The sequence below is a fragment of the Zea mays genome, chromosome 5, assembly GCF_902167145.1.
Source record: "Zea mays cultivar B73 chromosome 5, Zm-B73-REFERENCE-NAM-5.0, whole genome shotgun sequence".
NCBI lineage: Eukaryota > Viridiplantae > Streptophyta > Magnoliopsida > Poales > Poaceae > Zea > Zea mays.
The window spans coordinates 208135261-208158067 of record NC_050100.1 but is presented as its reverse complement, the minus strand read 5'-3'; the positions used below and the strand labels follow the sequence as shown (position 1 = coordinate 208158067).

At 43.7% G+C, this 22807-nt stretch overlaps 3 protein-coding genes and 1 pseudogene across 3 annotated transcripts; all 4 read left to right on the top strand.

Annotated features, from left to right (window-relative positions):
- The first annotated feature begins 425 nt into the window (after positions 1-425).
- Positions 426-1589, top strand: LOC103627596 (expansin-B10-like). Its single transcript, NM_001319710.1, has one exon. It carries the CDS (start codon positions 445-447, stop codon positions 1255-1257), a length of 813 nt encoding a protein of 270 aa, NP_001306639.1. The 5' UTR covers positions 426-444; the 3' UTR covers positions 1258-1589.
- A 2574-nt stretch (positions 1590-4163) lies between these two features.
- On the top strand, positions 4164-5340 carry LOC103627602 (expansin-B10-like). The gene has a single exon (NM_001397146.1). It carries the CDS (start codon positions 4196-4198, stop codon positions 5006-5008), a length of 813 nt encoding a protein of 270 aa, NP_001384075.1. The 5' UTR covers positions 4164-4195; the 3' UTR covers positions 5009-5340.
- A 2572-nt stretch (positions 5341-7912) lies between these two features.
- LOC103627601 (expansin-B10-like) lies at positions 7913-9065 on the top strand. Its single transcript, XM_020538659.2, has one exon. It carries the CDS (start codon positions 7949-7951, stop codon positions 8759-8761), a length of 813 nt encoding a protein of 270 aa, XP_020394248.1. The 5' UTR covers positions 7913-7948; the 3' UTR covers positions 8762-9065.
- A 2623-nt stretch (positions 9066-11688) lies between these two features.
- LOC103627598 (expansin-B10-like) lies at positions 11689-12631 on the top strand (annotated as a pseudogene).
- Positions 12632-22807: the final 10176 nt, after the last annotated feature.

Here is a 22807-nt window from a genome sequence, read left to right as displayed (position 1 = left end):
TGTTTATGTGAACTTTATGCACGTGGGAAAAATGTCCACTAGGCAAACTAATTAGTCCATATGGTTTTGTGATGGACGTCAAACACCAAAATCGATTATAGGAAATGTTGAGGTTATTTCCCTTTCAAAGCGAGAAGAAGGAGAGTCCTCGCTTCACCATTAGCCAAAGTAGCACCATGGCATAAGTATCGCGACGATACGAGCAGCTTTGCATGCAGAGCTACCATGCATGGTCGCCTTCGACTTACGGAACCAATTAGTAAACTGGTGGCCAAGAGAAAAGCTCGCTCGACCATGCAAACTCTACCTCCTCGTTGGTGCATGCATGCGCGCGCTTCACGGTTGCAAGCTCGATCGTCCAACCGTTGGCACACACAACCATAAATTCAGGCCTACCCTCTCATTCATCGTAGCATAGTACCATTCACTAATCCAAGACAAAACATGGCTGTGAATGTGAGAACCATGTGGTCGTCGATGCGGGCACATGTTGCGATGGCTGTGGCGTTGGTGTTCTTGGTGAGCGGCGCATGGTGCGGTCCTCCCAAAGTCCCCCCAGGCAAGAACATCACGGCCACCTATGGCAAGGACTGGTTGGACGCTAAAGCGACATGGTATGGCAAGCCGACGGGTGCCGGTCCCGACGACAACGGTGGCGGCTGCGGGTACAAGGACGTGAACAAGCCCCCCTTCAATAGCATGGGCGCATGCGGCAACATCCCCATCTTCAAGGATGGTCTGGGTTGTGGGTCCTGCTTCGAGATCAAGTGCGATAAGCCTGTGGAGTGCTCCGGCAAGCCCGTGGTGGTGCACATCACGGACATGAACTATGAGCCTATCGCGGCGTACCACTTCGATTTAGCAGGCACGGCGTTCGGCGCCATGGCCAAGAAGGGCGAGGAGGAGAAGCTACGCAAGGCGGGCATCATCGACATGCAGTTCCGAAGGGTTAAGTGCAAGTACGACTCCAAGGTCACCTTCCACCTTGAAAAGGGGTGCGGCCCCAACTACCTGGCACTGCTGGTCAAGTACGTCGACGGCGACGGTGACATTGTGGCAGTGGACGTCAAGGAGAAGGGCTCCGACACATACGAGCCCCTGAAGCACTCCTGGGGCGCCATCTGGAGGAAGGACAGCGACAAACCGCTTAAGGGACCCCTCACCGTCCGCCTCACTACCGAGGGAGGCACCAAGTCCGTCTACGACGATGTCATCCCTGCCAACTGGAAGGCCAACACCGCCTACACCGCCAAATAATTAACTTTAGTGCTGACAATACTTTAAGCCGACCTATGCTAGCTATACTAGATTGGGTTGGATCCCAAGCAATGCATTACACATGCATGCATTGGACCGTGATATCTATTTGCTACCACTACCCTATTACGACAGTGATGCTGGCGCCAACAATGATGGTGTCATCCTCCTTCTCCATCTTCTTCATCTCCATATATAGCTAGAGTGAGACTTCGCTGTTGTTTAAAAGAGAAGAGTTAAGAAATGGATTGACACGTTATATAATAAGTGCCTAATGAAATATTTGATAGGCCTTCATTTTTTATAAAAGGATCCATGAATGTTGTGTTGTCCATGTATCTCCTACGTAATCCTAACTTTATCATGCATGGCTACATTTTAATAGAATACATATTTTTTATGACTAATTGAAATATATGATAGTACATGCTGATTCTAGATGTAGGGCCATCCTTAACGTGTGTTGGTCGTTCTTTGAAGGTCGACGCTAAGGTGTTCATTTGTGCTACATAACATGAGCTTTCTACTCATGAGATAAAACTTTTGTCTTCACCGTTTGCATGCATTACTTGTACAATTTCCAACATTAATTAAGATGTCGCCCTTTATGCGTTAAGTTCTCCCATGAGAAAATCCAAAAAATGTAGAACCTAGGGTTAGAACCATTCCTCCTATGCTTAGCGTCTAACCACTGAAACACATATTTATTCATGTTCTAGAAAAAATGTATATTATTAATATTGTGAATATGAAAACCATAGTAACATACTGACAACTGACTAGTATATATAAAAGAAAATGTTATAACAACTAGTTAGAAGAATTAGTTGCCTATGCATGCGCATACAAAATAGTCTTTTTAGCAAAGAAGAATGTTGGGGTTCTTTGGAAAGCTCGCAGTTCATTTCACTATGTATTAAAAGTTCTAGTATAATATATTTGATATAAATATTAATAATACTGAATATAAATTTGGTTAAATTTGACCTCGTTTGTCCAACACGAATCTCATAATTACATTTTTTGTATAATTGGAGTACCTCGAATGTTTATGGTTCAATTCCCTATAATTGTCTAGACAAGTCATCTTTCTAGTTGTTCATTTAGATGTGGAGTCTTGAAGATTACGCTATGTTTAAATCCTACATTCGCACATTTGATATACCAATTAACTTGCGACAATCCCTGAAGGATCGTTTCCACGAATAATAGAGGTTGACATGGTTACGCAACTTTGCTCCAATATAATGACTTAAAAATATGTGGTAACAATGAATTCTTCCATAGGAAGCATGAAAGTCGCCTAGAGAGGGTGAATAGGCGAAACTTGAAAATTATAAACTTTGAACACGCACTTCACACGGGGTTAGGGTTAGAGATAAATAATATTAAATTCGAAGAGCGGGAGATAGTTCTCCTTGCTTTGAGTTGCTCAATCAATGCGGATAACTTTGGTATCAAACTCAAATCAATGTGAGCAAGGGAACTATTAGGAAGAGAGGAGAGGGAAGAAACAAATCGAGTGATAAAGATCAACACAAGCGAACACGGTGATTTGTTTCCAGAGGTTCGGTTCCAAGGAACCTACTCCCCATTGAGGAGGCCAAAAGGCTGGGTCTATTCCAACCCTTTTCCTCTCTCAATCGGTCACTTAGACCGGTTAAGTGCATCTTCTTAATCACACGTGTCACTAAGACCCCGCAAGGATCACCACACAATTAGGTGTCTCTCGCTTGCTTTACAAAACACTTGAGAAGTTTAGAATGAGAAGAAGAATGCAACCAAGCAACAAGAGCAACAAAACAAACACAAATCACCCTCTCTCAAGTCACTAAGCACTTTTGATCACTTGACTTGATTTTGAAGCTTGGAGAGGGGTTGATGCTTTGATTGTGTGTTTGGAGTGTATTCTTTTGCTCTAGTATTGAATGAGGAAGTTGCAATGCTTGGGTGGCTTGAATGGTGGTGGTCGGGGGTATTTATAGCCCTAACCACTATTCCAGCCGTTGCTGTAGATGGGCACACCGGACAGTCCGGTGGTGCACGGAACACTGCATTGTTTAATATCCGGTGAGTGCCACGTGAGTCGACCGTTGGGGTTTGGAGCTGTTGACCATTGGGGTTTGGAGCTATTGACCGTTGAAGTCTACTATCTTCTTGTGGCACTGGATAGTCTGGTGGCACACCGAACAGTCTGGTGTGTTCTGACTTTGCAGACTGACTTCTGACTTCTGCGCTGCAGACTGCCCTGTAGTCAGCGAAGTTGATCGTTGCTCCGTTGTCTCACCGGATAGTCTGGTGGTGCATCAGACAGTTCGATGAATTTTAGCGGACTAACGCTGAGAAAACCTGAGAGCGACCAGTTCGCGAGGTGCTCAGCCAGGGTACCAGACAGTGTCCGATGCACACCGGACAGTGTCCGGTGCGCTACTAGTAGCACAAGAACTTGTATGCTCCAAACTTTGTAGAATTCACTCAATTCCTTTTCTTTGTATGTTTATGTGAACTTTATGCACGTGGGAAAAATGTCCACTAGGCAAACTAATTAGTCCATATGGTTTTGTGATGGACGTCAAACACCAAAATCGATTATAGGAAATGTTGAGGTTATTTCCCTTTCAAAGCGAGAAGAAGGAGAGTCCTCGCTTCACCATTAGCCAAAGTAGCACCATGGCATAAGTATCGCGATGATACGAGCAGCTTTGCATGCAGAGCTACCATGCATGGTCACCTTCGACTTACGGAACCAATTAGTAAACTGGTGGCCAAGAGAAAAGCTCGCTCGACCATGCAAACTCTACCTCCTCGTTGGTGCATGCATGCGCGCGCTTCACGGTTGCAAGCTCGATCGTCCAACCGTTGGCACACACAACCATAAATTCAGGCCTACCCGCTCATTCATCGTAGCATAGTACCATTCACTAATCCAAGACAAAACATGGCTGTGAATGTGAGAACCATGTGGTCGTCGATGCGGGCACAGGTTGCGATGGTTGTGGCGTTGGTGTTCTTGGTGAGAGGCGCATGGTGCGGTCCTCCCAAAGTCCCCCCAGGCAAGAACATCACGGCCACCTATGGCAAGGACTGGCTGGACGCTAAAGCGACATGGTATGGCAAGCCGACGGGTGCCGGTCCCGACGATAACGGTGGCGGCTGCGGGTACAAGGACGTGAACAAGCCCCCCTTCAATAGCATGGGCGCATGCGGCAACATCCCCATCTTCAAGGATGGTCTGGGTTGTGGGTCCTGCTTCGAGATCAAGTGCGATAAGCCTGTGGAGTGCTCCGGCAAGCCCGTGGTGGTGCACATCACGGACATGAACTATGAGCCTATCGCGGCGTACCACTTCGATTTAGCAGGCACGGCGTTCGGCGCCATGGCCAAGAAGGGCGAGGAGGAGAAGCTGCGCAAGGCGGGCATCATCGACATGCAGTTCCGAAGGGTTAAGTGCAAGTACGACTCCAAGGTCACCTTCCACCTTGAAAAGGGGTGCGGCCCCAACTACCTGGCGCTGCTGGTCAAGTACGTCGATGGCGACGGTGACATTGTGGCAGTGGACGTCAAGGAGAAGGGCTCTGACACGTACGAGCCCCTGAAGCACTCCTGGGGCGCCATCTGGAGGAAGGACAGCGACAAACCGCTTAAGGGACCCCTCACCGTCCGCCTCACTACCGAGGGAGGCACCAAGTCCGTCTACGACGATGTCATCCCTGCCAACTGGAAGGCCAACACCGCCTACACCGCCAAATAATTAACTTTAGTGCTGACAATACTTTAAGCCGGCCTATGCTAGCTATACTAGAATTGGTTGGATCCCAAGCAATGCATTACACATGCATGCATTGGACCGTGATATCTATTTGCTACCACTACCCTATTACGACAGTGATGCTGGCGCCAACAATGATGGTGTCATCCTCCTTCTCCATCTTCTTCATCTCCATATATAGCTAGAGTGAGACTTCGCTGTTGTTTAAAAGAGAAGAGTTAAGAAATGGATTGACAAGTTATATAATAAGTGCCTAATGAAATATTTGATAGGCCTTCATTTTTTATCAAAGGATCCATGAATGTTGTGTTGTCCATGTATCTCCTACGTAATCCTAACTTTATCATGCATGGTTACATTTTAATAGAATACATATTTTTTTATGACTAATTGAAATATATGATAGTACATGCTGATTCTAGATGTAGGGCCATCCTTAACGTGCGTTGGTCGTTCTTTGAAGGTCGAAGCTAAGGTGTTCATTAGTGCTACATAACATGAGCTTTCTACTCATGAGATAAAACTTCTGTCTTCACCGTTTGCATGCATTACTTGTACAATTTCCAACATTAATTAAGATGTCGCCCTTTATGCGTTAAGTTCTCCCATGAGAAAATCCAAAAAATGTAGAACCTAGGGTTAGAACCATTCCTCCTATGCTTAGCGTCTAACCACTGAAACACATATTTATTCATGTTCTAGAAAGAATGTATATTATAAATATTGTGAATATGAAAACCATAGTAACATACTGACAACTGACTAGTATATATAAAAGAAAATGTTATAACAACTAGTTAGAAGAATTAGTTGCCTATGCATGCGCATACAAAATAGTCTTTTTTAGCAAAGAAGAATGTTGGGGTTCTTTGGAAAGCTCGCAGTTCATTTTACTATGTATTAAAAGTTCTAGTATAATATATTTGATATAAATATTAAGAATACTGAATATAAATTTGGTTAAATTTGACCTCGTTTGTCCAACACGAATCTCATAATTACATTTTTGTATAATTGGAGTACCTCGAATGTTTATGGTTCAATTCCCTATAATTGTCTAGACAAGTCATCTTTCTAGTTGTTCATTTAGATGTGGAGTCTTGAAGATTACGCTATGTTTAAATCCTACATTCGCACATTTGATATACCAATTAACTTGCGACAATCCCTGAAGGATCGTTTCCACGAATAATAGAGGTTGACATGGTTACGCCACTTTGCTCCAATATAATGACTTAAAAATATGTGGCAACAATGACATTCTTCCATAGGAAGCATGAAAGTCGCCTAGAGAGGGTGAATAGGCGAAACTTGAAAATTATAAACTTTGAACACGCACTTCACACGGGGTTAGGGTTAGAGATAAATAATATTAAATTCGAAGAGCGGGAGATAGTTCTCCTTGCTTTGAGTTGCTCAATCAATGCGGATAACTTTGGTATCAAACTCAAATCAATGTGAGCAAGGGAACTATTAGGAAGAGAGGAGAGGGAAGAAACAAATCGAGTGATAAAGATCAACACAAGCGAACACGGTGATTTGTTTCCAGAGGTTCGGTTCCAAGGAACCTACTCCCCATTGAGGAGGCCAAAAGGCTGGGTCTATTCCAACCCTTTTCCTCTCTCAATCGGTCACTTAGACCGGTTAAGTGCATCTTCTTAATCACACGTGTCACTAAGACCCCGCAAGGATCACCACACAATTAGGTGTCTCTCGCTTGCTTTACAAAACACTTGAGAAGTTTAGAATGAGAAGAAGAATGCAACCAAGCAACAAGAGCAACAAAACAAACACAAATCACCCTCTCTCAAGTCACTAAGCACTTTTGATCACTTGACTTGATTTTGAAGCTTGGAGAGGGGTTGATGCTTTGATTGTGTGTTTGGAGTGTATTCTTTTGCTCTAGTATTGAATGAGGAAGTTGCAATGCTTGGGTGGCTTGAATGGTGGTGGTCGGGGGTATTTATAGCCCTAACCACTATTCCAGCCGTTGCTGTAGATGGGCACACCGGACAGTCCGGTGGTGCACGGAACACTGCATTGTTTAATATCCGGTGAGTGCCACGTGAGTCGACCGTTGGGGTTTGGAGCTGTTGACCATTGGGGTTTGGAGCTATTGACCGTTGAAGTCTACTATCTTCTTGTGGCACTGGATAGTCTGGTGGCACACCGAACAGTCTGGTGTGTTCTGACTTTGCAGACTGACTTCTGACTTCTGCGCTGCAGACTGCCCTGTAGTCAGCGAAGTTGATCGTTGCTCCGTTGTCTCACCGGATAGTCTGGTGGTGCATCGGACAGTTCGATGAATTTTAGCGGACTAACGCTGAGAAAACCTGAGAGCGACCAGTTCGCGAGGTGCTCAGCCAGGGTACCAGACAGTGTCCGATGCACACCGGACAGTGTCCGGTGCGCTACTAGTAGCACAAGAACTTGTATGCTCCAAACTTTGTAGAATTCACTCAATTCCTTTTCTTTGTATGTTTATGTGAACTTTATGCACGTGGGAAAAATGTCCACTAGGCAAACTAATTAGTCCATATGGTTTTGTGATGGACGTCAAACACCAAAATCGATTATAGGAAATGTTGAGGTTATTTCCCTTTCAAAGCGAGAAGAAGGAGAGTCCTCGCTTCACCATTAGCCAAAGTAGCACCATGGCATAAGTATCGCGATGATACGAGCAGCTTTGCATGCAGAGCTACCATGCATGGTCACCTTCGACTTACGGAACCAATTAGTAAACTGGTGGCCAAGAGAAAAGCTCGCTCGACCATGCAAACTCTACCTCCTCGTTGGTGCATGCATGCGCGCGCTTCACGGTTGCAAGCTCGATCGTCCAACCGTTGGCACACACAACCATAAATTCAGGCCTACCCGCTCATTCATCGTAGCATAGTACCATTCACTAATCCAAGACAAAACATGGCTGTGAATGTGAGAACCATGTGGTCGTCGATGCGGGCACAGGTTGCGATGGTTGTGGCGTTGGTGTTCTTGGTGAGCGGCGCATGGTGCGGTCCTCCCAAAGTCCCCCCAGGCAAGAACATCACGGCCACCTATGGCAAGGACTGGCTGGACGCTAAAGCGACATGGTATGGCAAGCCGACGGGTGCCGGTCCCGACGATAACGGTGGCGGCTGCGGGTACAAGGACGTGAACAAGCCCCCCTTCAATAGCATGGGCGCATGCGGCAACATCCCCATCTTCAAGGATGGTCTGGGTTGTGGGTCCTGCTTCGAGATCAAGTGCGATAAGCCTGTGGAGTGCTCCGGCAAGCCCGTGGTGGTGCACATCACGGACATGAACTATGAGCCTATCGCGGCGTACCACTTCGATTTAGCAGGCACGGCGTTCGGCGCCATGGCCAAGAAGGGCGAGGAGGAGAAGCTGCGCAAGGCGGGCATCATCGACATGCAGTTCCGAAGGGTTAAGTGCAAGTACGACTCCAAGGTCACCTTCCACCTTGAAAAGGGGTGCGGCCCCAACTACCTGGCGCTGCTGGTCAAGTACGTCGATGGCGACGGTGACATTGTGGCAGTGGACGTCAAGGAGAAGGGCTCTGACACGTACGAGCCCCTAAAGCACTCCTGGGGCGCCATCTGGAGGAAGGACAGCGACAAACCGCTTAAGGGACCCCTCACCGTCCGCCTCACTACCGAGGGAGGCACCAAGTCCGTCTACGACGATGTCATCCCTGCCAACTGGAAGGCCAACACCGCCTACACCGCCAAATAATTAACTTTAGTGCTGACAATACTTTAAGCCGGCCTATGCTAGCTATACTAGAATTGGTTGGATCCCAAGCAATGCATTACACATGCATGCATTGGACCGTGATATCTATTTGCTACCACTACCCTATTACGACAGTGATGCTGGCGCCAACAATGATGGTGTCATCCTCCTTCTCCATCTTCTTCATCTCCATATATAGCTAGAGTGAGACTTCTCTGTTGTTTAAAAGAGAAAAGTTAAGAAATGGATTGACAAGTTATATAATAAGTGCCTAATGAAATATTTGATAGGCCTTCATTTTTTATCAAAGGATCCATGAATGTTGTGTTGTCCATGTATCTCCTACGTAATCCTAACTTTATCATGCATGGCTACATTTTAATAGAATACATATTTTTTTATGACTAATTGAAATATATGATAGTACATGCTGATTCTAGATGTAGGGCCATCCTTAACGTGCGTTGGTCGTTCTTTGAAGGTCGAAGCTAAGGTGTTCATTAGTGCTACATAACATGAGCTTTCTACTCATGAGATAAAACTTCTGTCTTCACCGTTTGCATGCATTACTTGTACAATTTCCAACATTAATTAAGATGTCGCCCTTTATGCGTTAAGTTCTCCCATGAGAAAATCCAAAAAATGTAGAACCTAGGGTTAGAACCATTCCTCCTATGCTTAGCGTCTAACCACTGAAACACATATTTATTCATGTTCTAGAAAGAATGTATATTATAAATATTGTGAATATGAAAACCATAGTAACATACTGACAACTGACTAGTATATATAAAAGAAAATGTTATAACAACTAGTTAGAAGAATTAGTTGCCTATGCATGCGCATACAAAATAGTCTTTTTTAGCAAAGAAGAATGTTGGGGTTCTTTGGAAAGCTCGCAGTTCATTTTACTATGTATTAAAAGTTCTAGTATAATATATTTGATATAAATATTAATAATACTGAATATAAATTTGGTTAAATTTGACCTCGTTTGTCCAACACGAATCTCATAATTACATTTTTTGTATAATTGGAGTACCTCGAATGTTTATGGTTCAATTCCCTATAATTGTCTAGACAAGTCATCTTTCTAGTTGTTCATTTAGATGTGGAGTCTTGAAGATTACGCTATGTTTAAATCCTACATTCGCACATTTGATATACCAATTAACTTGCGACAATCCCTGAAGGATCGTTTCCACGAATAATAGAGGTTGACATGGTTACGCCACTTTGCTCCAATATAATGACTTAAAAATATGTGGCAACAATGACATTCTTCCATAGGAAGCATGAAAGTCGCCTAGAGAGGGTGAATAGGCGAAACTTGAAAATTATAAACTTTGAACACGCACTTCACACGGGGTTAGGGTTAGAGATAAATAATATTAAATTCGAAGAGCGGGAGATAGTTCTCCTTGCTTTGAGTTGCTCAATCAATGCGGATAACTTTGGTATCAAACTCAAATCAATGTGAGCAAGGGAACTTTTAGGAAGAGAGGAGAGGGAAGAAACAAATCGAGTGATAAAGATCAACACAAGTGAACACGGTGATTTGTTTCCAGAGGTTCGGTTCCAAGGAACCTACTCCCCATTGAGGAGGCCACAAAGGCTGGGTCTATTCCAACCCTTTTCCTCTCTCAATCGGTCACTTAGACCGGTTAAGTGCATCTTCTTAATCACACGTGTCACTAAGACCCCGCAAGGATCACCACACAATTAGGTGTCTCTCGCTTGCTTTACAAAACACTTGAGAAGTTTAGAATGAGAAGAAGAATGCAACCAAGCAACAAGAGCAACAAAACAAACACAAATCACCCTCTCTCAAGTCACTAAGCACTTTTGATCACTTGACTTGATTTTGAAGCTTGGAGAGCGGTTGATGCTTTGATTGTGTGTTTGGAGTGTATTCTTTTGCTCTAGTATTGAATGAGGAAGTTACAATGCTTGGGTGGCTTGAATGGTGGTGGTCAGGGGTATTTATAGCCCTAATCACTATTCCAGCCGTTGCTGTAGATGGGCACACCGGACAGTCCGGTGGTGCACGGAACACTACATTGTTTACTATCCGGTGAGTGCCACGTGAGCCGACCGTTGGGGTTTGGAGCTGTTGACCATTGGGGTTTGGAGCTATTGACCATTGAAGTCTACTGTCTTCTCGTGGCACCGGACAGTCCGGTGGCAGACCGAACAGTCTGGTGTGTTCTGACTTTGCAGACTGACTTCTGACTTCTGCGCTGCAGACTGCCCTGTAGTCAGCGAAGTTGATCGTTGCTCCGTTGTCTCACCGGATAGTCTGGTGGTGCACCGGACAGTTTGATGAATTTTAGCGGGCTAACACTGAGAAAACCCGAGAGCGACCAGTTCGCGAGGTGCTCAGCCAGGGTACCAGACAGTGTCCGATGCACACCGGACAGTGTCTGGTGCGCTACTGGTAGCAGAAGAACTTGTATGCTCCAAACTTTGTAGAATTCCCTCAAGTCATTTTCTTTGTATGTTTATGTGAACTTTATGCACGTGGGAAAAATGTCCACTAGGCCAACTAATTAGTCCATATGGTTTGTGATGGACGTCAAACACCAAAATCGATTATAGGAAATGTTGAGGCTATTTCCCTTTCAAAGCGAGAAGAAGGAGAGTCCTCGCTTCACCATTAGCCAAAGTAGCACAATGGCATAAGTATCGCGACGATACGAGCAACTTTGTATGATGAGCTACCATGCATGGTCACCTCCAATATACGAAACCAATTAATAACTGGCGGTCAAGAGAATAGCTCTCTCGACCATGCAAGATCTACCTCATCGTTGGTGCATGCATGCGCACGCTTCACGGTTGCAAGCTCGATCGTCCAACCGTTGGCACGCACAACCATAAATTCAGGCATACCAGCTCATTCATCGTAGCATAGTACCATTCACTGATCCAAGACAAAACATGGCTGTGAATGTGAGCAACATGTGGTCGTCGATGTAGGCACATGTGGCGATGGCTAAGGCGTTGGTGTTCTTGGTGAGCGGCGCCTCGTGCGGTCCTCCCAAGGTCCCCCTGGTAAGATCATCACGACCACCTATGGCAAGGACTGGCTGGACGCTAAAGCGACATGGTATGGCAAGCCGACGGGCGCCGGTCTCGACGACAACGGCGGCGGCTATGGGTACAAGGACGTGAACAAGCCCCCCTTCAATAGCATGGGTGCATGCGGCAACATCCCCATCTTCAAGGATGGTCTGGGTTGTAGGCCCTGCTTCAAGATCAAGTGCAATAAGCCTGCAGAGTGCTCCAGCAAGCCCATGGTGGTGCACATCACGGACATGAACTATGAGCCTATCGCGGTGTACCACTTCGATTTGGCAGGCACGGCGTTCAGCGCCATTGCCAAGAAGGACGAGGAGGAGAAGCCGTGCAAGGCGGGCATCGTCGACATGCAGTTCCGAAGGGTCAAGTGCAAGTACGGCTCCAAGATCACCTTCCACCTTGAAAAGGGGTGCAACCCCAATTACCTGGCGTTGCTGGTCAAGTACGTCGACGGCGACGGTGACATTGTGGTGGTGGACGTCAAGGAGAAGGGCTCCGACACGTGCGAGCCCCTGAAGCACTCCTGGGGCGCCATCTGGAGGAAGGACAGCGACAAACTGCTTAAGGGACCCCTCACCGTTCGCCTCATTGCCGAGGGAGGCACCAATACCATCTACGACGATGTCATCCCTGCCAACTAGAAGGCCAACACCGCCTACACCGCCAAATAATTACCTTTAGTGCTAACAATACTTTAAGTCGTCTTCTACTAGCTATACTGGATTGGGTTGGATCCCAAGTAATGCATTACACATGCATGCATCGGACCGTGATATCTATTTGCTACCACTACCCTATTACGACAGTGATGATGGCGCCAATAATAATGGTGTCATCCTCCTTCTCCATCTTCTCCATCTCCATATATAGCTAGAGTCAAACTTCGATGTTGTTTAAAAGAGAAGAGTTAAGAAAGGGATTGACCAGTTATATAATAAGTGCCTAATAAAATATTTGATAGGCCTTCATTTTTTAAAAAAGGATCCATGAATGTTGTGTTGTCCATGTATCTCCTACGTAATCCTAACTTTATCATGCATGGCTACATTTTAATATAATACATATTTTCGATGACTAATTTAAATTAAATATATGATAGTACATGCTGATTTTAGATGTAGGGACATCCTTAACGACGTTAACGTACGTTGGTCATTCTTTGAAGGTCGAAGCTAAGGTGTTCATTCGTGCTACAAAACATGAGCTTTCTACTCGTGGGATAAAACTTATGTCTTCACAGTTTGCATGCATTACTTGTACAATTTCCAACATTAATTAAGATGTCGTCGTTTATGCATTAAGTTTTTATGACATCTACAAATAGTGTTCACGCATTTTGTTACTGAAGGGGTCATATTATGTGGCTTATCCTCGTAAACCATCGAACTAGTTAGCTCAAGGCAGCCATTGGAATAGTTGAATCGTGGAATGGACCTAGACGATTGATTACATCCGAGGATATAAGTAATAGCACAAATGATGCCATGTTCTCTATTCCACACATAGTATCCTTAAATCTCTAATACAATGTAATCCCCAAATTTACTTGTAACACCCGGTTTTGGAAGGCCAACCAAATGTGAACCATGTACATGCCAGGATCAGAAGTTCGCGTACACAATAATTACATAATTGGACATCATCACACAGTGCTCAAATAATGGTGGAAAGAAGTAGTACTTTATTACATCGTGATGTCCGAAACATCCCCAAACTTATTAACTTAAACCATAATCAAAGTGCTAAACGAAATGTAGTACGATAAGGCCTTCATAGACAGCTGAATGGGGCTTTGCCGCTAATCTACTCTAGAACTCATCGAAGTCATGAAACTCCTAAAAGTCCTACATGTTGCCTTCATCTCCTCCTAAGTCGGGGTTCAATGGGGACAACCTGGTGTTTGGTGTTTTAAGCAAGGGTGAGTACACATTAGCGTACTCAGCAAATGTCACGTTTGACTAAAGTGGACTAGCTGTATGTGGGTGAAGCTTAAATGTAACACCCTGAATTTGGGCATATAAAATTTCTTTCCTAATATCCACCAAATTCAGGTGTTACTCTCTCATTTCTTTGTTTTTCTTCTATTTTTCCTAAAAATGGAGAAATATTTTATCTTATATTGGTGTAAGCCTAGTAGAATGAGCCCTAGAGGGGCCTTGGTTGTTGCATTCATGTCGTTCCACGGTGTTTCGAGGTGCAAAATACGTATGAAACATGTTAGTTTATCCTATAGAAGCTATCAGTAGATTTTTCATATTTTTGGGAATATTTTTATATTTTCTGGAAACCAAAATCTATTTATTTGAGGTACTTAAAATGTTTAGAAACTCTAAGCATGTTTTTTAGTTCATTAGGTGCCAAAACATTTCTAGGATTTTTTCTGAAATTTCTGGAAGCATCTATAATATTTTGAGCACAAAATATGGATTTCTAGGCTTTTCTGAATTTTATAAATGGTAAAATCTGAATTTGAACCAAATTTCCATCTCGTTCGAACCCTGTATATATACATGCCCGACTTCTCCTCGTCGAGCCCGACTAGAGCAGAAACGGTTTCCCCAAATTCAACTCCCAGCTCCCGGAATTGCTCGTCGAAGTTTGGAAGCGGTTCCAAGTCCGGTGAGCAATTACTCCCAATCCGGGCATCGTCTGCGAAATCCGAGGGTACCGCTGCGTTCGTCTCATCGAGGGCTTTGTTGGGGCATGTCCGGTTTGTCAATCGGACCTCTGAATCTCAGTCAATCGATGGATTTCTCCTCGGCTCCAGTGAGGGTCTTTTTCCTCGGTGAGAAACCTCCCTTATTGCACCTAAGGTTTCTTAGTTTCTTCGTTTTCCCGTCCATGCAGGGCCTCCCTGTCCCTCCCCTCACCTTACTCGGTGGCGGTGCTCCCTCCCCCTATGTTCCCCCCGGCGCGGCCCCTCTCCCTTCCCTAGTGGCGGTCGGCCCGACCGGTTCGACCGACGCGCGGTGCCGCGCGTGGCCGTGCCCACGACGACCAGGCTCGGCTCTCCCACTGCACAGCCCCCTTCTCCCTCCTCCTCTCTCTTCCAGGGATGGGAGGAAGAAGTTGAGGTGAGGAAGAAGATGTTAGTTTTGTAATTTAGTATACATGAATTACAATCTAGTTTAAACAGTGATAACTTTTGCGTTTTAAACACGACTCGATCCATCAAGTTGCGTTAGATTCGTATAAAAATTGTCTTCAAGATAAAAGAATTTTCCTCCATTGTTGCATATTTTATTTAATTTATTTAAACGTTTTTGACCGATGGCTACTAGAACGACGTTTTAATTTTAAAATCTAATTTAGAAATTCGATATGTGCATTTATAATTAGTCACCAATATGATTAATGTTAACTGAACTCTTCTTATTAAATAATTGTTAGTTTAATTATGTTATTTATTTATTAGTTTTCGCGTATCGTGTCAGCCCGCGTGCTGAGCGCGTACCGTGCGCGTGCCGCAATGCTGTTTTGCGTGCTTCGTCTCGAGTCGTTCGCGAGTGTCGCGCGTGTTGTTCGCACGTGTTGTCGTGCGCCATTCTCACACGTTGTCGTGCGTCGTTCGCGTGTGTCGCGCGCCTTGCCGCGCGCCGTTCGCGCGTTATCCGCACGCGAGATAAAACCGTTCACTTATAATCACTCATGTTAGTTAATTAGTTATTTATTTAATCATCCACAATTAAAATAGTAAGCCACTGAAAGATAAGTAGTAGTTTTGATTTACCATTAATAAATGTCAATTAATCTAACCATGTTGAACCAAACGTTCTAACTAATACTTGTTTAGTGTAAATGTGATATCTTCTCGACCATAACTTCGAGTTCGACGTTTCTTTTCCTCATGTAACCGTAGTAGCGCGCTCTATTTCGTATTGCATGTTTTTATTATGTTTTTCTTGGTATGGTGTAATGTTTTATGCATATATATGTTTGTTTGCTTGTGCATGTTCGTCTTCGCTTCACGATCCGTTTTTGAGCTTCGAGGAATCGATAGTCAAGCGTTGGTGACCAAGTGATTTGGTTCTTTGAGTTCTACAAAGTTGAAGATCCTAAGCATCTATTTGGTGAAGGCAAGTGTCATCTGACCCATTATGTCCTACTTAGTTATAATTCACTGTCTCGCATTACTTAATTGAAACCTAAGGATTGACTAGCTTTGTATTTACCTTGTCCTTGATTAACTTTTGGGTTATTATGATTACCTTCATGCTATTGCTCTACTTTAATCAACGAACATGACGAGAACATTTATGATACGATGATGTTATCTTGGTTATGATGATGAACTTGTGATACTTTAGGGGACTCAGGTTGTTTCCTAAGTACCTCTCCGTAAGGACCTGTTCGTTGAGAGACCACCCGGGATAACAGTACAACCATGAGGGTCGAATGGGATGCCCTTAGATGATTAATTAGAAGAACTTGGGGGTGTAGTTGGCTTTGCCGAAGGGCCGTCAATGGGGGCCGGGGCATAGTGCTTACTCTGCTAAGGGTGGGTGCCGAGGTTCATTTGATTCGGTTTTGTTAGTCATCCAGTTTAGAGAGGAGTACTGTGTTTGTACGACTAGCGAAACCTAACGAGCAACTACACACCAGGGGAATCTTTGTAAAGGCTACGTAGTGATACCTGCCAGGCCACCTAGGTAGTGTGGTCAATGGGGAGTATCGCTCTCCGGGCAGAAAGGGAATCACAGCTCGTGGGTAAAGTGTGCAACCTCTACAGGGGAAAGAAACAGATATATCAGTCGTGCTCACGGTTAAGAGCGGCCTTGGGATCCTCTTTTATTAGAGATACATATGGTTTGAGATACAATAGTTCTATTGATGGATTTGGTTCAATGATGATAATGATGTTCCTCGATGAGGAAATGATTCACGAGTTGGTCATTGATAAAACTTGGCTTCCACTAATAATAAATACCTGACCAACTAAAAGCAACTGCTTTGATCTTAACTCCACATAAAGCTAGTCTACCTCAACCAAACGGGACATTTGTTGAGTACGTTGATGTGTACTCACACTTGCTTTCACAAAACACCAGGTTATCGTTGGTGCAATCTATGCTCAGGTAAAGAGGGAGAAGAAGGCGTCGAGGCAAATCTCCAGGAGTTCCAAGACTTCGACGAGTTTGAGGATTAGGCTAGAGACCTCCCCCAGTCAGCTGCCTTTGGCGGGTTTGTTTACATTGGCTACGTTTCTATTTTGTGTACTTTGATTCATATTATGTAAATGACTCTAGTCTTTAATATTATTACTTACTATTTATTGTTACTCGAAGCATTGTGCTATGATGAGTCATTTATGTAATCGTTGTGTATGTGAATTTCTGATCTTGGCACGTACATGGTTCACATTCGGTTTACCTTCAAAACTCGATGTGACATAAGTGGTATCAAAGCCTTGCTAACTGTAGGACCGCTATCCTAGAGTAGCATTGGTCGTTTTAAGGACTTATTGACTATTACTTCACCTCATCCTTGATGTTGTTTCAAAATATTAGTCACTTGGACTAATTCTACGTTATGCTTTGTATATATATCACCATGCAAAATGTATTTTATTCTAGTACTTTCTATGCTTTACTTATTCATTCTATTAGATCTGATCTTACTCTTGTGCTCGTGACATCTTTGTAGGTGCCCCCTAACCATAACTTTCTTGTCTTTCAGGATTCTTTTCTTTTCTATCGTTAAATTTCCAACCTTTGACAATATATGTTCCATTGGTATTGACACACTACATCTTTTGGATTCTTCCATACCCTTATCCCTTATTTCAAATACTTAACTCTGAAAACACTATTGCCTATTTAAACATTCCAATTTATATTTTCATGACCTTCCTGTCTTTTGAGATCCCTTTCTATTCCGTTGTTAAGTCATTATCTATCGGCAATTTCTATTCCCTTGGTCTTAGTATGTTTGTATCCTTGGAGTCTTGCATACCCTTATATTTTCATGTATGCTTATCTTCATACCCCAATGTCTGTTAAGACATTTCAGTTAACATGTCCTTGACCACCCTTGTTTCTTAATGATCCATGAGCGGTCATTTTATTTTGCACATTCGTGGTAATCTTGTTGTTTCCTTGTAACTTCCTTCGGTAATGATTTTTTTACTTCAACTCTTCTGTCTGAACCTCACTTACCTTATCCTTGATTGTTTTCTATGCTTCGTCACTTTGTGAGTCTTGCCTTAACTTTGTCCATGGATTATGCTTTTCATCATTATCACCTTTACCCTTATCACCTCTATATCTTACCTTGATACTTATATTATACCTATCCTTTAAAACCCTCTCTTCCATCTCAATTTTATAGTTGAATTTTACCAATTTTACCTTGGTTGTATCCTCTTCCTTGTCGTTTGCGAGTTCTTAACTCTATCCTTTGTTGTGCTCCGGTTGGGTATTACCTTTACCTTATCTCTCGATCTTACCTTGGTAATTACACTATGTCCGTTCTCTAAAATCTCCAATATCCTATCCCAGTTTGAGAGCGGTGTTTTACTTATCTCACTCTTGGAAATATCCTCTCCTTTACTGCGTGCAAGCCTTGACGTAAATCCATTCTTTGTTATACTTGTACCACTGGCTCTTCTATGCCTTCATCCTTTCTCTTATACCCTTGTATGTTACCGCCTTTGACCCTTGCGATATTGATATCTTCTACCTAAATGCTTACCTTGAACTTATCCTTTAAAAGCCTCCCCTTTCTTTCAACCCAGTTTGGGAGTTGTGAGTTACCTATCTCTCCCTTGATTTCTTTTCACTCATTGTCGCATTATAGGTTCTGTCCCAATTCTATCCTTTGATGTGTTTTTATTTGCTATCATCATTCCCTTGTCATCTATCGATCTTACCTTGACATTTATCTCTATTCCTACTCTTTAAAAATCTCCTCTCTTCCACCTCAATTTGAGAGTGGCAATTTACCTATCTCGCCCTTGGACGTACCCTCTCTTTTTCCACTTGTAGGTCCTGTCTTAACTCCATCCTCTATGGTACTTATATCCTTTGTTCTTATGTCCATTTACCTCCTCACTAACGTTCTTGTCTATTATCACCTTTAACCCTTGCAATATCTATACCCTTACCTTCATGCTTATCTTGAACCTACCCTTTGAAGCCTCCTCTTTTCCATCCCTGTTCGGGGATAATGCCTCATCTATTTCATCATTGAGTGCTCTCCCTTCTTTGACACCTTGCAAGTTTTGTCTAAAATACATCCTTTGTTGTGTGTTTGTCCGTTATCACCTTAACCCTTGTCATCCCTGGATCTTTACTTTGATGCTTATCATGTACCCATATTTTAAAGCTTCCCCTCCTATTTAAGTTCAAGAGTGTTGTCTTACCCATTCTGCTCATGGTCGTTTCCTTTTTCCTCTATCGCATTGCAAGTCTTAGCTTTCATTTGATATCACTATTACCTTCGTAATCACTAGATCTTTCTTGTATGCTTATCTCAAGTCTGCTTTTTGGAATCTCCCCTTTTCTATCTCAACTTGAGAGTAGTGTTCTTCCCATTATGCTCTTGGCCGTATCCTTTTCCTGGTCGCTTACAATGTTTGCTTTAGCTCTATCCTTTATTGTGCACATGCCCCTATCCTACACGTCTTGTTCTTCTCCTTTTCCTTCGACAACCTCAGAGAGTAGTTATTCCCTTTTCTAGAAAGGCCACCATTTAATTAAAAGGAACATATAGCAACGAGATGTTTGTTGTTGTATGCTTGTGTTGTTTGTCTTTATGTGATGACTGATTTGCTTCTTTGTGATGAGTGTTGATGTGTTGTGGCCCTTGGTCCGCAATGACATCAGTTTACTAGCCGAGTGACATAGAGTTAGGTAGCTGGGTGCTCTCCCTTTTATCTCTTTAATCCATCTATGCTCACCTTTTCTATCTATACCCATCCCTCTTGCACCTGTCTGGTTGGCATCCTACAACCTCTCTTAATCAGTCAAGATCAAAGTCGGCAACATCTTCACCAAGTGCATATCAATGCTCCTGTTAAGGGGGTTAGCCGCTAACCCCAATGAAGACAATGCAATCAACATCAACCAATAAGATCAAAGTGGTGCAGCGGAAGCGTGTGTGGGTCCTAACCCACAGGTCCAAGAGATTATCAAGAATTGCATCAATTGGTCTCAAGCATCTGAAGGTCAAAGCAACCAGTCCGCAAGTTAAAGTTGCCAGAGTCAAAGTTGAGTCAGAAGAAGCTATGAAAAACCAATGAACCAATCTCATTTTCTTGCTAGCCGCTCCTTGAATCTCGAGGGCGAGATTCTGTTAAGGTGATTAGATTTGTAACACCCTGAATTTAGGGGTATAGAATTTATTTCCTAATATCCACCAAAAATGGAGAATTATTTCGTCTTATATTGTAACACTCTCTTATTTCTTAGCTTTCCTTCTCTTTTTTCTAAAAATGGAGAATTATTTCGTCTTATATTGGCGTAAGCCTAGTGGAATGAACCCTAGAGGCGCCTTGGTTGTTGCATTCATGTCGTTGCACGATGTTTCTAAGTGCAAAATGTGTTTGAATCATGTTAGTTTATCCTATAGAAGCTCTCAGTAGATTTTGCTATTTTTGGAATATTTTTCTATTTTCCGGAAAGCAAAATCTATTTTTTTGAGGTACTTAAAATGTTTTTAGAAACTCTAAGTATGTTTTTTGAGTTCATTAGGTGCCAAAACATTTCTAGGAATTTTTCTGTAATTTTTGGAAGCATCTATAATATTTTGAGCACAAAATATGAATTTCTAGGCTTTTCCGAATTTTATAAATGGTAAAATCTGAATTTCAACCGAATTTCCATCTCGTTCGAACCCTAGATATATATACATGCCCGACTTCTCCTCGTCGAACCCGTTCTAGAGCACGAAACGGTTTTCCCAAATTCAACTCCCAACTCCCGGAATTGCTCGCCGAAGTTCGGAAGCGGTTCCAACTCCGTCGAGCAATTACTCTCAATCCACGCATCGTGTGCGGAATCCGAGGGTACAATACGTTCGTCTCGTCGAGGGCTTCGTCGGGGCGCGTCCGGTCAGGGCCGTTCCTGACTTTTTGGGGGCCTAGGGCGAAATCCAATATGGAAGCCCCATCCACCATGTATATACACTATATATATAATTATAAACATAAATTATTGAACATTCAATGGAAAAAACTTCTATGCCATGCCTTAAAGTTTATAAGATGATAAATATAAATTAGAGCCATAACACTTACTTGTCACATGTCACATGATATCACGCTATTTAGACATGATTACACAAAACACTGAAAATAATATATATATATATATATATATATATATATATATATCATAAATTGAAGGGTAACATAAGAATGATTATACATATCTAAATAGCGCAGTTATTATTATTAATTAGTTACCTTAAATTTGTCAATTAGATTAAGCCAACAAATCAACAATCAGTTACCTTAAATTTGCCAGCGCCAGGAGGAAACCGAACGCGGTCGCGGGACGGGACTGTGGGAGGCGCGCCAGGCAGGAGCGAGGAGCGCCGGTCGCCGGAGCTGGAGTCGGCCGTGGCCGAGCGGCGAGCGGAGCGGCGAGCGAACGCCAGTCGCCACTCGCCAGGCAGAGCCGCAGAGACAGCGGTAACAGGCAGCGCGATCAGGGCAGGCGAACAGGCGCATGCAGGCGGCGGGCAGAGGAATAGGCGTAGGCAATTGGATTAGCGTCTGGACTCTGGGCCTCTGGCGTAGCAGGCTGCAAATCTGCAATTGTCGTTGTGGCCTGTGGAATATTGTTTATGGGGTGGGGGCCCACCAGCTTCATGGGGCCCGGTGCGGTGGCACCGGCTGCCACCCCCCAGGGCCGGCCCTGCGTCCGGTTCGTCGATCGGACCTCTGAATCTCTGTCAATCGACAGATTTCTCCTCGGCTCCGATGAGGGTGTTTTTCCCCGGTGAAAAACCTCTATTGTTGCACCTAAGGTTTCTTTGTTTTCCCGTCCGTGCAAGCCTCCCTCTCCTTCCCCTCACCTTCCCCGGTGGCGGCGCCCTCTCCCCCTGTGTTTCGCCCCGGCGCGGCCCCTCTCCCTTCCCTAGCGGCAGCCGACGCGCGCGCGCCGCGCCCCGCGGCGGCCCGGCCCGACTCTCCCCCCTTGCAGCCTCCTTCCCCTCCTCCTCTCTCTTCCATGGATGGGAGTAAGAAGATGAGGTGAGGAAGAAGATGACAGTTTTGTAATTTAGTACGCAGGAATTACATTCTAGTTTAAAACAGTGATAACTTTTGCGTTTAAAACCCGATTCGATCCATTCAAGTTGCGTTAGATTCGTATAAAATTATCTTCATGTTAAAAGCATTTCGCCCACTGTTGCACATTTTATTTAATTTATTTAAACGTCTGTTTGACCGATGGCTACTCGAACGACGTTTCAATTTTCAAATCTATTTAGGAATTCGATTTACGCATTTATAATTAGTCACCAACATGATTAATGTTAATTGAACTGTTCTTATTAAATAATTAGTTAGTTTAATTATATTATTTATTTATTTATTAGTTTCTGCATATCGTGTCAGCCCGCGTGCTGTGCGCGTGGCGCAGTGTTGTTTCACGCGCGTCGTCACATGTCGTTCACGAGTGTCGCACGTGCTGTTCGTACGCATTGTCGTGCGGCGTTCGCATGTCTTGTCGCGTGCCGTTCGCGTGTGTCGCACGCCTTGCCACGCGCCGTTCGCCCGTTATCCGCGCGCGAGATAAAATCGTTCGCTTATAATCACTCATGTAAGTTAATTAGTTATTTATTTAATCATCCACAATTAAAATAGTAAGTTAGTGAAAGCTAAGTAGTATTTTTGATTTACCGTTAATAAATGTCAATTAACAATTGTAACGCCCTGAATTTGGGGGTAGAATTTTTTCTTCTTTTGTACTCACCAAATTCAGGCGTTACTCTCTTTTCTCTTTTGTTTCGCTCCTTCTT

Excerpts from the sequence above, each read along its gene's own strand:
- LOC103627596 (NM_001319710.1), top strand. The coding sequence starts at position 445 with ATGGCTGTGAATGTGAGAACCATGTGGTCGTCGATGCGGGCACATGTT.
- LOC103627602 (NM_001397146.1), top strand. The coding sequence starts at position 4,196 with ATGGCTGTGAATGTGAGAACCATGTGGTCGTCGATGCGGGCACAGGTT.
- LOC103627601 (XM_020538659.2), top strand. The coding sequence starts at position 7,949 with ATGGCTGTGAATGTGAGAACCATGTGGTCGTCGATGCGGGCACAGGTT.